General features: G+C 35.2%; 1 protein-coding gene across 2 annotated transcripts in view; it reads left to right on the top strand.

Annotated features, from left to right (window-relative positions):
- The window catches only part of DGKH (diacylglycerol kinase eta), a 163,918-nt gene that overhangs the window by 118,856 nt on the left and 30,523 nt on the right, over positions 1-14,539 (top strand). For both annotated transcript variants that reach the window (XM_084292184.1, XM_084292183.1), the window contains exons 10-17: positions 787-949; positions 3,198-3,306; positions 3,602-3,741; positions 5,474-5,561; positions 7,796-7,881; positions 9,319-9,418; positions 10,771-11,047; positions 11,493-11,621. In XM_084292184.1, the coding sequence (XP_084148310.1) occupies positions 787-949; positions 3,198-3,306; positions 3,602-3,741; positions 5,474-5,561; positions 7,796-7,881; positions 9,319-9,418; positions 10,771-11,047; positions 11,493-11,621 (1,092 nt within the window). The remainder of the gene's footprint in view (positions 1-786; positions 950-3,197; positions 3,307-3,601; positions 3,742-5,473; positions 5,562-7,795; positions 7,882-9,318; positions 9,419-10,770; positions 11,048-11,492; positions 11,622-14,539) is intronic.

Genomic DNA, 14,539 nt, shown 5'->3' with positions numbered 1-14,539 from the left:
CATCCTTTAAAAACGATTTTTATATGTAGCTTTACTATTTGTTCTAGGCAATAAAAATGGCATAGTTATTTTAATATTGCCTGAGGTAAATGTCAACACCTATACCTATGATATCAGGTTTTAATGAGAAAGCACTACTTCCATGAAGTGGTAATGTTACTGACAGCAGTGTCCATTAGTGCTATTTACTGAGGGCCTTATAGAGAGCCTGCTATAATCAGTTAAGACCTTCATTGATGTTAATGAGCTTTGGATCACAACTGAAGGTCTGTTGTTCAATAATTCTATTATATTCAATAGTATAACTTCAGCCTGGAAAAAAAATCTCATGTAAAGAGCAACTGAGTATGATAACTTATTCTTAGAAAGTTCAGACTTGGATAATCAAGTTCAACCCAGTAAGGTTAAAGAAAAATCAGATTAAAAAAAAAATAAACATTTCCAACTGAAATTTGTATGTAATTATGTGATAATCTGTGAAGAAGAGATTTGAGCAGTCTTCTAAAAAGCTAACCTTGTTCACTGTAGAAAAACAATAAAGCTATTGTCTTCAGGATTTTACTAAATCTAGTCACTGAAAATACTTGAGAGAAAAAATGAACTGGTAAATTTTGAGCAATTATGTTTTCCTTAAAGGGCTACTTTTCAGTTTAGTGTTTACGTAATGCATGATAAGATGTACTCCTTTTGTCTTTCATTCCTTTCTTCCTCTTTCCCATGATTTCTTTTTGTGTTGTTCATATTAGAAAGCCTTATTTATTTCATTCTTTCTAACTATGTTCACAGGTTTCTGGAAAGCCACATGCCCGCCATCCTGTGCCAGTCCTCTTTTAGTTTTTGTTAACTCAAAGAGTGGAGACAATCAGGGAGTAAAGTTTCTTCGTCGATTCAAACAGTCGTTAAATCCAGCTCAGGTGTTCGATTTAATGAATGGAGGACCTCACTTAGGGTAATGACCTTGGAAATCTTGAGCAATCCTTTCTGCAAGGAAATATAGTGCAAAGTATAGTATTGTATTGTCCCCTCATTGCTATAATTCTGTCACCAATATCTTCCTATTTAAAATTTGTAATAGCTAACAGAGTCTTAGTACGAATTCTGGTGGTGGAAGGGATTGCAGGATGACATTTTTGTTTTAGGAAAACTCATCTGGAATGGGTGATCATGAATATACTTAAACTTGTTTCATTGTAGAACAATGTTCAAAATATGATTTAGGCAACACATGAGAGTGGTCATGAAGATGAGCATCTCACAGTATTTGGAGTAAGACCTGGAGGTCTTTAAAAGACGTTTAGATGTAGAGCTTAGTGAGATGGTTTAGTGGAGGACTTGTTAGTGTTAGGTCAGAGGTTGGACTAGATGATCTTGGAGGTCTCTTCCAACCTAGATGATTCTGTGATTCTGTGAAGACCACAATTAAAACCATTAGGCATTCTACGAAATCTAAAAGTAGATTGTTGGAGAGAGAAAGGTGAAATTTGCATTTTGGTGTCTACAACCCAATCATCTTTGAACATTCATGAAGATTAAATTCATGTACATTTTTCTGTTGCCTAACTTAATTCCACTCATAAGTAGCCTTATGGTTAAGTGGCCTATTAATATCAGTAGCATCAACTGGAAACACAATTTTTGGTAATCTTATGGATGCAGAATTATGATTGCATTATAAAAATTAAGACATAGTAAAAGAAAAAAATTAAGTTAAAGCAGTGGGCAAATAATACAAATATAGGGGAATACAGCTGTGGGTTTTTATAGTTAGTACTGTGTTACAGAAATGTATTAACTCTAAGTTGTAATATTCTTTTCATTATAATCCATTATGATTTAAATTTGAGATTGATCTAAGTCCCTTTCAGCTAACATTTTGTACATGTAATTATAATGACATAAAAGTAAGGAAGGCTTGTCGTAACGAGAGAATTTTTGAGAGACAATCTGAAAAATATGCCTGTTTGAAAGCTCTCTTGTTTCATATACTTTTATCTGAAATTGGTATGATTCAAGACGTTCACTTTGGTTGGATTTGCACAGTAATTATAGGTCAGATTGGTTGCTTTTAAATATTTTCCTCAATCAGTTTCCAAAGAGAGGTCCTTAGCAGTTATTTATCAGATAGAATGATGTCTTCTTTTTTCTAGTTGACCTAATAAACATAGTTGAGAGAGTGTATTTGTAGGGGGCTTTCTCCCTTTTCTCAGGGGTAGTAGAAATTCTGGAATCTATATTTTTTCCTCAAATATCTGCATCTTTTGTTCTGAATAGGTATCTACCTATCGTGTACAAGTGACATTATTTTCTTTAGAAAAATCTAAATATTTCAAAAATTTGTGATCTTAATATGTTGCTTTTTAGAAACAGTTCTGAGGTTATGCATATTCTGGAAAATAACATGCATTAAAATAAACATCTTTATTTTTGTTATTTTAAAAGTTAACACTTTCAAATTCTTTATTATTATTTACTTATTCAGTTTAAGTTTAAACCCCTGTTGTTTTTCCCTCTTGGATGTTTCTTCATATCTCATTCCCCTTTCCTCTGTGTCTCACCTTTCTGCTTGTTCTGTCTTTCTTGTCCTCCTTTTCTGTACTGGTGACGAGTGTTGTTTATTGTAGAATAGAATGAGGAGCTGTAGGAAGTGAGAGCAGGATACTGCTTTAAGGATCTAATATGAAACATGGTATTATTTGTTTTACATTGTTGTCATCACCTTGTGTGTAATAATTGCCTCAGACTGTCCTTGCATTTTGTTAGTCACAAGTTGGCAAAAGCTTACCTGTATTGTGGAGAACATCCTGTTGTCGTGTTGTAACCTTTTCTTGTGAAAAATTCCTGGTGGTGCCTTGTGCTTCTGACCTAAGTGGGAAGCACAGAGCAGTTATCATTTCAAAGCTTAGAAAATCTTTGAATAATAATAATAAAATCCTGAAAACAATATCAAGGGAATTTTTTAAAAGTGAAACTCTGCATGTTATTTATCAGAAATGTCAGTAAAAGTAGAATATACAGTGATAGATGGGATGCAGATATGTTTATTACAGTAGCTGGTTGTATTCACATACCTCAGAACAATACAAGCCTCACCATAAAGGTGCCATGTACCCTATTTTCATTTAATGGTTGTTCATTAGTATAATTGGTCTGTCGGTAACAAACATAGCTGATTCTAACAGGCCACATTTTCTCTCCAGTTTGCGGTTATTTCAGAAGTTCGACAACTTCCGGATTCTTGTATGTGGTGGAGATGGAAGCGTGGGTTGGGTGTTGTCAGAAATTGATAAACTCAGCTTGCACAAACAGGCAAGTGTGTATACTTATTTCCTTCACTATACTCACTATACTTTTGTATGCTTAATCTTCCTTAACCTGACTCATTCTCGTGTTTATACGGACCAAACTCAGCAGTTCTGTTAAATGAAAAATTTCTGGGAAGTAAACAGGGTAAGTTTTACCTTGATTACTCATTTTGATTTACAAGCTTTAGAAATCAGCTATGTGATTGACATTAGTTGCGTGAAATAACGAACATTTGTAAGAGTTTGCACTTTTTGTTTCTAGTTTTCAATAGTAGATTTGCTCCTGTGTTGTGTTTCAGTGTCAGTTAGGAGTGTTACCCCTTGGTACTGGAAATGACCTTGCTCGTGTCCTTGGTTGGGGAGGATCCTGTGATGATGATACGCAACTTCCACAGATTTTGGAGAAATTGGAAAGAGCCAGCACAAAAATGTTAGACAGGTAAACTGAAATGTGTATATATTTGACTTACCATGAGATTCAAATTACGTTTTTTTGGTTTTCAGATGGTCTAAATTCATCTTAATGGACAGAAACTTAATCACAGAAGCACAGAATGGGTAAGGTCAGAAAGGACCTCTGGAGGTCTTCTGGTCTTCCTGGTCCGTCTGGTCATCTGCTCAAGTAGGGACATCCAGGTTGCCAGGACCATGTTGAAAAACCCATGTCTGTATGAGGGCAGAGATGAGGGACATTGAAATAGCAATTGGGGCAGATCTTCACTGTCCATTTCAAACCAAAGAGTTTGAAACTAAGAGTTTAGGAGGGAGGGTGGCTGATGAGTCTCAACTGTTTTGCTCAAAGATGAACAGAAGGAGACTTTTTTTTTTTTTTTTTATTGCTGATGAACCTGCATAACTCTCCGTTAGTAGAAGGTATAAGCATTAAGAAATCACATAACCATTCAAAACCATTATGGGTAGTTTTACATGCTTCTTGCATAATATTAAACATTATTAAAGGTAGCATCTTTATTTTGGAAATACTTGAACTTTGTTTCCTTGGGTGTGAGGACAATTCACATGATGTCTCTTCATTCTAGTATGCCTGAGGCACTAGCAGCTGTAGACAAGAAGCTGGGCTAAGTGGATCTTTGGCTTGATCCAGTACTGCTATTTCTATCTGTGATCTTCCCGCTCCTGGTTTTGTATGGTAATTGCAGACTGTTTCCATCTGTAAAGCAAAGGAACAATCCTGATTTTAAAAAGGGTCTGAGAAGCTGGTGGTTGTATCATTCTAACAGAGATGTAATGCTCTGCTTTTGGAATGAGTGCACATACGTGTGTGCTGGTATCTTGCTCAGTTAGTTTCCTGCATGGGTATTTCTGTTCTTATTTTAGTTACAAAAAACTTGAGTCTTATCAAATGATTTCTTATTTATTTATTTTTAATTACATAGAGAAACAAGTAATTTTTTATTTTAAGCAGTTCTGCAGGCTATTAGACCATTTTACAGCAAAATAAATAAAGTGCTTGTAACTTATCTTTAGAAATAATTATTGGCCTGGGCATTCTGGAGTACACATAGATTAAGCTTGTCTTCTTCTGTACTGAAAAGTGCTTAGTGTCATTGTTTTTTGCTCTAACTGCAGTAGACTAGCTTCGACGGCCATCTGCAGTGATTTCTTTTTTTTTTTTTTCAGCATGCTTAGAAGGATGTTGATATAAGTACTTTCATACTACCCATGCTGTAGAGTACTGTCCTTTACCAGGGGAAAAAGTACATATGTCAATGAAAATACTTCACCATTTGCTTTGTTCTCATGCCTTCACCCCGTAGTTGAGATGAAAAGCCGATGATAAGTTAGGGCTTTTTCTGCAGGAACTATATATATTTTCTTTCGACTTCCATGGTTATTTTGCATGAATTCTTTCATACTGCAAATGTTTACCTGGATTCTCCATTAGCTTCATTGGATGTCCCATGATTTCTTCATAAATAAGATTTATTATCAAATCACTAACAAAAAATAAAAGTAATAAATTGTCATTGGTTTTAAATATTTCACCCATATTCTTTTAGCTTATAACTAAAATGTAAGTTTTTGTTTGTTTGTTTGTGTTTAAGAAGTTATTCCGTGGTATGACAATGAATTTGCTTTTTGTTGATATGTTGGAGAAAAGATAATACTCTAATAATCTGGAAACATAAAAGCTGTTATGTTCCTTGTAGGTGGAGTATAATGTCATACGAACTGAAATTACCAGCAAAGCCTTCTATTCCTTCAGTCACTGCAGAAGAGGAGTCAGAGGAATGCCAGGTGAAGTTTTACTTTTGATTATTTTTTCTTTGTGTAGTTAATTTTGAGCTGTTGGGATGGCAATATTTGAAATATAATTGACGTACTTGTGTAAAAAATAGAAACAGATATTTTCTGATCTGCTAACTCAATTGAATTCATATCTGCACTGCATGTGTATCAAATAATTAGGGTTTCTAGTTCTGTATTATTTGTGAAAAAAGAACAAAGCTACAGAGTCTTCAGCAGAGCAGTCAAAGAAAATCTTCCTGTAGACATGTACTGAAAAAGCAAAATGTTTTCTACTTACCTTGAATTTGGAATAAGCTTTGAGAAAAACATTTTGAAGGCAGAGATTGTTATTCTGAAAGAAAGAAACTGTTGTAAGAAAGAGAGAGCTTATACAAGTGAGTTAGATCAGGCGATACCACCTAATGTTCTCTTTGTTCTTTTGGAGAACTTGAAATCATGTGTGACCTCAAAGAAAAGCTCAGTATATCTTTAAAACTAGATTTGTGTTTGTACTATCTGATGAGTATTCGATTTTGAGGAAGAGCAAGATGCTTTAATCAAATTAATTGGCATAGAAAGACTGATTAAAATGACAAAATAATATATTCCTGAGAAATTTAACGCGTATCAACTTTAGCTCAAAAGTACTTGAGAAGCAATAATTAATCAGCAGGTTTGTGAATAATTTAATGATTCAGGCTGTTTTAATTGGCAGAGAGGTTATAACCTTTGACAGCTTGCTGGATATAGAGATGCAAAAAGATTGGAGTTCCACTGTCTGTGATTCTAATGTGGTTGTTGTTTGTTTCCAGTGTCAGCAATGTGGATTTGAGGCCTTATCTTCTCTAATGTTGCAAGACTCTTAACATTTACAAGTGTATCTTTATCTCATAAAGTGCAAAAAAAGAAAAAAAAACATGTTCTCATTAGTTCCAGCTTTGAAATTATGTTTATCCCCTCCTAAAAATAGAAGTAAATGGTTATACAAAACCTCTTGTTGGAAAATTGGTTCTGCAATATATTACTCTGAGTTGGAGAAAGCAGTTTTCTTTTCAGTACCATGTTTGTTTTCTATTTTAATGTTTTTTTGCATAATTTATGATATTTAAGAAAATAATTATTAACCTTACAGTATGTAATGTACTAAAATGTGGTTCAAAAAGTAAATAAAAGTATATGTCCAATACTTTTCCTTCTCTTTCCTTGAGTTTCAAGAGAATTATTTTACTTGATTTGGTTCCAGAAGACTACTGTTGTTCAAACATCAGTATGAGCATTCTTAGAGATTATGTGTTTAGGTATTGCTTTTTTTCCCTTGATTCTACAACTAAAGCTAGAAGGAAAAAAAAAAAAAAAAAAAAAAAAGATTGGTATAATTAGTATATCAGCCTGTTAAATATAAAAGAAAGAGATGTGTATCTATGTGTATCAAGGGCAAAAACACACTAAGAGATTTTAAGAAACTCATAAAGGAAGCCATCAAAAGGTTTCAGAGCTGCAGTTATTTTTAGCTTTAACTTTGGAATGTGGTTGGAATTTTCTCTTAAAAATGAGATCTGGATCCATGCCTATTTTGAAGCAGGATATAGTGTGTGAAGATGTGATTCTGATCCATTCTGAATCTTTTCTGTAGCATTACAGAACTTACAATTCTTGTGGGTGAGAAGGAAAATGCACAGATTTTGTTCTCTCAAACAGTTTTGTAAAAAATAATCAGGCATTAACCATTAAAAGATTGTCTTTGATAACATCGAAGACTTTGCAGCCTTTGTCAGTAGGTCTACTGGGGGGAGTAAGTTACTATTTGACAGTAAAAAGAAAATTCAAGATTATAACCACAGATATTTGACTTCTTAGACAAGTTGCTTAGTTTCAGGGAAAAATTGCTTGTTTTGGAAAAAAGGGGAATTCAATTATAATAATATAGTATGTTATAAATCTGAAAAGAAGGTAGATTGTTTCTATCTCATGGGCTATTTTTAGCCTAGAAATAAATTACTCTTTCATCTACAGGAGGAAGAGAGTTGTCAATCAAGTTATCAGATACAGTGTTATTTTGAATATTAAAAAATTGGTATATAAAATATAGTATGCAGATAGAGGAGCAGCACTGCCAGCTGCTTGCCCTTGCTGTAGATCTGCCATGGAAATCCTGCTATTTTTGGAGGTGTTTTAACTCAATGGTTGGTGTTAAAATGCTGAAAAGTGTGGAAATGGAAATCTTCTTTCCTCTCTGTTTTCAGATATCTGCTTATGAGGATTCAGTTGCTGCTCATCTTGCAAAAATTCTCAATTCTGATCAGCACTCAGTTGTCATATCATCTGCCAAGTGAGTTGGTTGTTTTAATGTACAATGTATGGGATAAATCCTCTGTGAAACATTACAGCCATAATAACCTTCTGTATAAGCCCAATTTTCTCATGGTTGGCCCAGCTGGTTTGGCTTAATATATGTTGATTTATATGCTTTTGAGTGGATGTTTTCCTTGCAAAAGTTTTATATGGTAAAGTTGTAACGGATATCTTAATACTAAACATGTTAGTGTTTTGTTGTTTTTTTTTTGTTTTTTTTTTAATTATATTAAGTTATTTTAATACACTCAAAATCAGCATGCAGCTTAAATATGGAACTGTTACTAATGCAAATATGTGGCCTACTTCATGTTACTTTTTTTTTTTGTTTCATTTTATGCATATCTGTGGAATTAAGAGGACAAACAGCTTCACCACTGAGAAGCAGAATTTCAAATTTGTTGCTTTGTAGCTGTCTGTATCAATTCAATAAACAGTGGTCTTAGAAAACAGGGTATTTTTTCTGCAACCTGAAACACTTAAAAATTAGAGAGAATTGCTCTGTAAATCATGGACATCATCTGAAATCAGAAGTGTTCTGTGTATACTTCCTCCTAGAGTCTTCAAAAATACATCTGCCATTACATCTTTTTTTTTCTTCTTCTGCTTAAGTTAATAAAATTTTATTAAGTTATTTAAGTTAATAAAATTTCATTTAAAAATCATACATAGTGTATGTTGAAAATTACACTGCAGAATTTTATTATTGTTCCAAATCCTAAACTGTCTGTATCTTGTTAAATCTCACTATTTAGATGATGTAAAGTAAATTTCAACCAAATGAACAGTACTAACCAATTATCCACACTGTTAGTAAGGTTGCTGTCTGTCTGCTGTGTAGGTAATAAGAACCAAGTCTGCCTCTGATTTACACAATGAAAATTCATTTCAGCCCCTGCAGTTTATGTAGACATGCCTGAGGGCCAGCTGTGGTTCACCAGTATGAGCTGGGCAGTAGGATGCGTGTGGCCATCCATTTTCATCTCAGAAGTACTCCATTAAAGTCATTAGATTTTCTCCATGGGTTCTAGGCGTCATCTTCAGATGGGAGTTTGCCAGGCTGTTTGAAGTTAATAAAGTGAATGCAAGTTTACTAACAACACTAGTATGGAAGGTTTACAAGCATGGGAATTGATAATATTAGTTATGTTCATTTCAGTTATTAGAAATAAGAGACAAACTTAAATACAATGTGTGCAAAGGCTTAAATAAAAAGGGAGACATTTTTTTGTTTTATCACTTTGATTTTGCAAGCTCTTGAGAAGAGTATAATTTGCTTTGCAAGTATGAAAACAGTTCAAAACACGAATGGTGTATAACTGTATGCGTATAAATCAATTGCCATAAGAATTTAATATTCAAAACATATTTATTTTATCTCATTTGATTTCTCCTCTCTCCTATTATTGTCAAGAATATTATGTGAAACTGTAAAGGACTTTGTTGCCAAAATAGGGAAGACTTACGAAAAACCAATGGAAAATGCAGATGAAGCTGATGCCATGGCCATTAAAGTAAGACTATGACTATTCTCAGGGTTAAAGGTGTGGGGGTTTTGTTTGTTTGTTTTTGTTTTCTTCCTTTTTGTTTCCTGTGGGTGTTTAATTTTTAAATGGCTTCAGGATACCCAGCTTGGCTTGCATTTCAGCCAGTGACTGTAAAATTCTTCTCTTAGTGCAGTTATTTCCAAATCTATTTCTAAAGTTATTGCAGTTCTCTTAGAACAGTTATTTCCAAATCATCTTTGCAATGTAAGGTCTATAAATTCTATTTACTTTTTTTTTTTTTTTTGCCTTCATAAAACACACAGTAACATACATAGAGAAAAATGGAAATATTTTGCATTAGGATTCTTACTTTTTGTCTGAAGGGGATTAAGTTACCTACAGGAAAACAGTGGACTGTATGTATGCTGGGAGAATGAAGGGAAGAGAAATTATAATGTTAAAAATAACAGATCAAGATGCAAATTGCAGAAATCATGTTGCAAAAACATTGAAAAAGACAGAAGGGATCTGGTCTGAGGCACAAAGCTTAAAGAGCTGAAAAGAAAAATAAAAAACAAAATCATTAATAATCCCAGAGTCCGGAAATGTCATTGCCAAATGGCAATTACTTCATGATTCACGTTTCTGTACTATTCAGTGTACATTTTAGAAAATGTATCTTCTTTTTCACTGTGCCAGGGCAAAACAGTATTGGTTTCCTTTCTTTTAAGCACAGCAAATTTCCTCTTTTCCAGTGTACTTACAGAGAGGTACTGCTTGGTGAGGGGTAGAGATGTTTGACAGTGTTTCCTCAGTGCCAATTCACTTGCTTAAATGTACAGGTGTGTAGCAAAACAAAACAAAAACAAAACAACAACAACAACAACAAAAAAACAATCATATGTATTCTCAGTCTAACTGCTGGACATGTCCCCATCATTTGTCCAAATTTGGGTACTGAATGTCCATAATTTCATAATTTGTTATATTGTTTGGTATGGACAAATCTGTCGTAGTTCTGTCTGTAGTGTTGGACATCCAAAGAGGTGTAAAATCTAATCTGCACCCTAATTAAGAGGCAGGCTGAGTTTAACACAATGTGTTATTTTAGTCAGACCTTTTGTGGTTATAATTGCTGCAAACTGGCTGGGTGTTGCAGGGTCTGTCTACAAAAAATCATGCAAACTGACTCATAATTTGATATACAAAATGTTGAACCTGATTTAGATTTTACACAATTACGCAGACATGTAGATACAACTTTAAATCATACCACATGGAGAATTTAGATACGTCCTATAACATGATACTTAATTTCCTCAAAATGTTGACGTTCACTGGTATTTGGTGTATGCATGTTCTCTTCCACTTTGTCTTAGTGTTCAGAGTTAAATGAGAAGCTAGACCTGTTGCTCCAAGCTCTTCACACAGAAGCCCAGGCTGCTCCTATTCTCCCAGGCATCACTCCCCACATTGTGGAAGAAGAAGGAGAGGAGTTTTCAAGTGAGGAATCCTTGTCTGAAAGTAAAGAGCAGTTAGCAGAGTGTGTTCCAAAGTCTTCCACCCAGAAACTCTTCAAACCAAGAGAACAGTTAATGCTTCGGGCAAACAGCTTGAAGAAGGCTGTAAGGCAGATCATTGAACAAGCAGAAAAAGGTGCGCATTCATCTTTACTGATTTTGATCCTCTCCCTCTCCTTCTTCCTCTCCTCCATGAATTTTAATAATTAAACTTGATTTCTGAATTCTTACATCGTTAAAATCATATGCCTAATACAAGTTGCAAAGACAAGAAATGTGTTTTGTTTTAGATGCTGATGACAATCTGTATATACGATAACATATTTGTGCATGTGTGTGTGCATATACAAGTGTGTTTCTTTGGTAACTATTATTCTCCACAAAATGAAAATTTCTGGCAGAAAAACGTCAATAGGCAAAGGCAATTACTAGAATCTTTTTCACTGAAATGGCAATAGAACCATTTTTTTTAATATTTTAAAACTTAAAGCTATGGAAAAAAGAAGCTCATATTTCATTTATTCAGATTTTCATTAAAGATCGTTAACCTTTCTCTCATTTTTTTTTTTTTAAATAAGCAGTTGTGGATGAGCAGAACGCTCATAGTGAAGAACAAGTGAACCAGTCCCCTGTAGAATATAGCAAAGAATTGGATGAATCCAAAGAAGAGGAAAAAGACGAAGATACAAAGGAATATGAGTCCCAGTCAAGTGAGTAAATTAGTAATAAAATAATTTTAAATTATATAGTCTTCCTATGAAACCAGCATAGTTGGTTGCATAATTAAAACCAGTTTGATTATTTCTATTGGTTTTATATCACTTTCTGAAAAATATCTTCTTTGTGTATAAAATGTTTCTGGTTGTTGGAACGCCTTGCATTGCATGCAGTAGGAGAATGGAACTTGTGTGAAAGCATACAGCTGTGATTGTCCTTTCTAATTGGTCTGAGAGAATATTTTGCAATGAATATATTATTTGCCAAATACTGGCATGTTGTTACACTGGAGGCTAGTCGCAAACTTTTAGATTTGGATAAATAAGAGTTGAAGGAAAAATGCCAGAGAAAATGAACAGTCTTTTGGAACACATTTGCAAAGCTGAAAAGGTTACTTGTTGGGGAGAGAGGTGCCTGCATTTAACCCAGCGTTTGCACTCAACTTTCTATATGAACCTGAACAATGACTAGAACCTATAGAAGAGTGACAATAGCATGTCTCAGTCATAGAAATTTTAGGGCATATTACAGGAATTTCTGTCAGTCATTTCTGTTGAAAGTGCTTCAAATTGTGCAAAACTGACATATTTATTCATTGTACTGACAACAAACCTGCAATTCTCAGCTGGGAACTTACCTTGAAACAGAGTTTTTTGGAACTGAGAGAATACATATTTAAGTATTTTATGTGAAGTAGAACAGCTTAAAGTAGGAAAGAATATAATAGAAACATGAAAGCCTCCTGAGAAGTGCAAGTATGAAGGTCATTCCCTCTAGTTGTCTAATCCAAAGCAGAGAGATGAAACCAAGTCTTTGGTGTATCCAACCGTCTGGCTCATCTGGCAGGTAATATTACAGTTGCTACCTCTTCTTCATGCACCTTTTCCTCAATATTGAACCATTAAAAAATAGTAGTAGAGTTTCTGCATTCATTGAATTTCAATTAGAAAATTTAAAATAAAGAGAACATGGAACACTGTTCCTCTTGTGTTTGTTGAGCAGCTCCAGGCACCAAGGCTAGGATGGTTACAGATGTTAAAAGGTAGTTTAAATTATAACAAGTGAAGAATTTAATTTCATTTTTATTAAATGACTTATTACTGTCTGGATCCTCCTTCAGAGGAGCAGACGTAAATAGTTCAGCAATACCCATTACAAAATACTTTCAGAAATTAACTAAGTTAAGTCATTTAGAAAAGGACTGGCCGAAGAATCAGGAAAATGAAGAAAAGTAGCCTGATCTTATTAATCTTTCTAGGTAGCCTGTGCTATCATCCTCAAGTATCCTATACTTTTCCAGCTTTCACAGCTTCTTCCATAGGAAGAGAACCACTGTCAAAGAAGGGCTTTTACAAGTCCCTCAATGACAAAAGGAAGACTATGGGAAATGTGGGCCCTCTCCTGAAGGACACAGGGGACCTTGTTACCCAAGACAGTGAAAAGGCTGAGGCACTGAATCCCTTCCTTGCCTCAGCCTTTACCAGCAAGACTGGCTTTCAGGAATTGCAGGTCCCAGAGGCCTGGCTGAAAGGCTGGGGCAAGCAACATGTGCCTTTGGATGAAGAGGATCAGGTCAGAGAATACTTGAGCAAACCGAACATTCGCAAGTCCATGGGCCCTGATGGGATGCACCCAAAGATGCTGAGGGAGCTGGCAGATGGGATTATGAGGAAACTCTCTATAGTCTTTGCTCAGTTATGGCAAATGGGAGAAGTGCCTGAAGACCGAAGGGAAGTAAATGCCACTCCTATCTTCAAAAAGGGAAAAAAGTTTCCATGTGAGCATCAGGAAGCACTTCTTTACTGTATTGGTGGTGGAGCAGTGGCACAGGTTGCCCAAACAGGTTGTGGAGCCTCTCTCATTGGAGATCTTCAAAAGCTACTTGGACATGATCCTGGGCAACCTGCTCTAGCTCTCCTTTCTTGAGCAGGAGGGCTGGACCAGAAGACATCCAGAGGTTCCTTCCAACCTTAACCATTCTATGATTCTGTGGAAGTTACTAGGGCTCCTTTTCACTAAAAAAACCCTTGGGTCCTCATTCCCAAACCAAATTGTTAGTCCAGCTAGTTCCTTGTGGCTATTGGCTGCTGTATAGCAAGTCACTATACCAAGCTATGCTTGCTTTCCAAGCTGTACAGCCCCTTACCTGCTCTGTCCTTGTTCAAATGAACTGTACCAGCTATTCGTGCCCAAGTCTTTCTGCTTTCCAGTAGGAGTATCATGTGTCCTCATCGTGGGGCTTTGTAGGTGGTTTTCAAAAAACGGCAGACAGCATGTATGTGTGGGTAGCCCATGATGAGTTTTAAAGTCCAACTCATAATAATCCACATGCATTATTTCTATCAATAATTGTACAAAGCAATTGGAATATTGAGTGATCTGAGTCCAAAACAACTTTCCTGGAAGGCAGCATTTTCATAAAAGTAATAGCTTATTTTGTTGCATAGTGTTTAGTTGCTGTGTGTGAAATAGTTTTCATAGAATAGTATTTTCACTTATCTCCTGAAATAGCATAGTAATAATTCCCACATTCAAATGATAGGGAAAAAAATCACTCTTTCATGTTTCATTTACAAAATCTGCCAACGAGTGGCTGCAGTGAAAGAAGAAAGAGCAATTTGTCTGTGATGGACCTCTTCTTCTGCTTGGTTTTGGCACCTAGCAGAACCAGCCAGAGGTTGCATTTGGAAGTTGCCCATCACAAATTTCAATACTGCTTTTTGTGTTCATGTGCCAAGGTTATTCAAGAGTCTCAAGCTGCATAATAATTTCAGGAAACCCATTTGTTGCTAGGGATGGAAAATTCAGTCTGCCATATTACCAAAGTGGGCAGTGATGCACTGAAGGTAAGGTTTCAGGAGAGAACCTGAGAGTCATGCCAGCTGGTGTACAGCAAAAGCCATCATGTAGA

The sequence above is a fragment of the Netta rufina genome (assembly GCF_964035555.1).
Source record: "Netta rufina genome assembly, chromosome: 1".
In the NCBI taxonomy this organism is placed as follows: Eukaryota; Metazoa; Chordata; class Aves; order Anseriformes; family Anatidae; genus Netta; species Netta rufina.
Note: the sequence above shows the minus strand (reverse complement) of the source record. Positions and strands in the feature narration are given on the sequence as shown.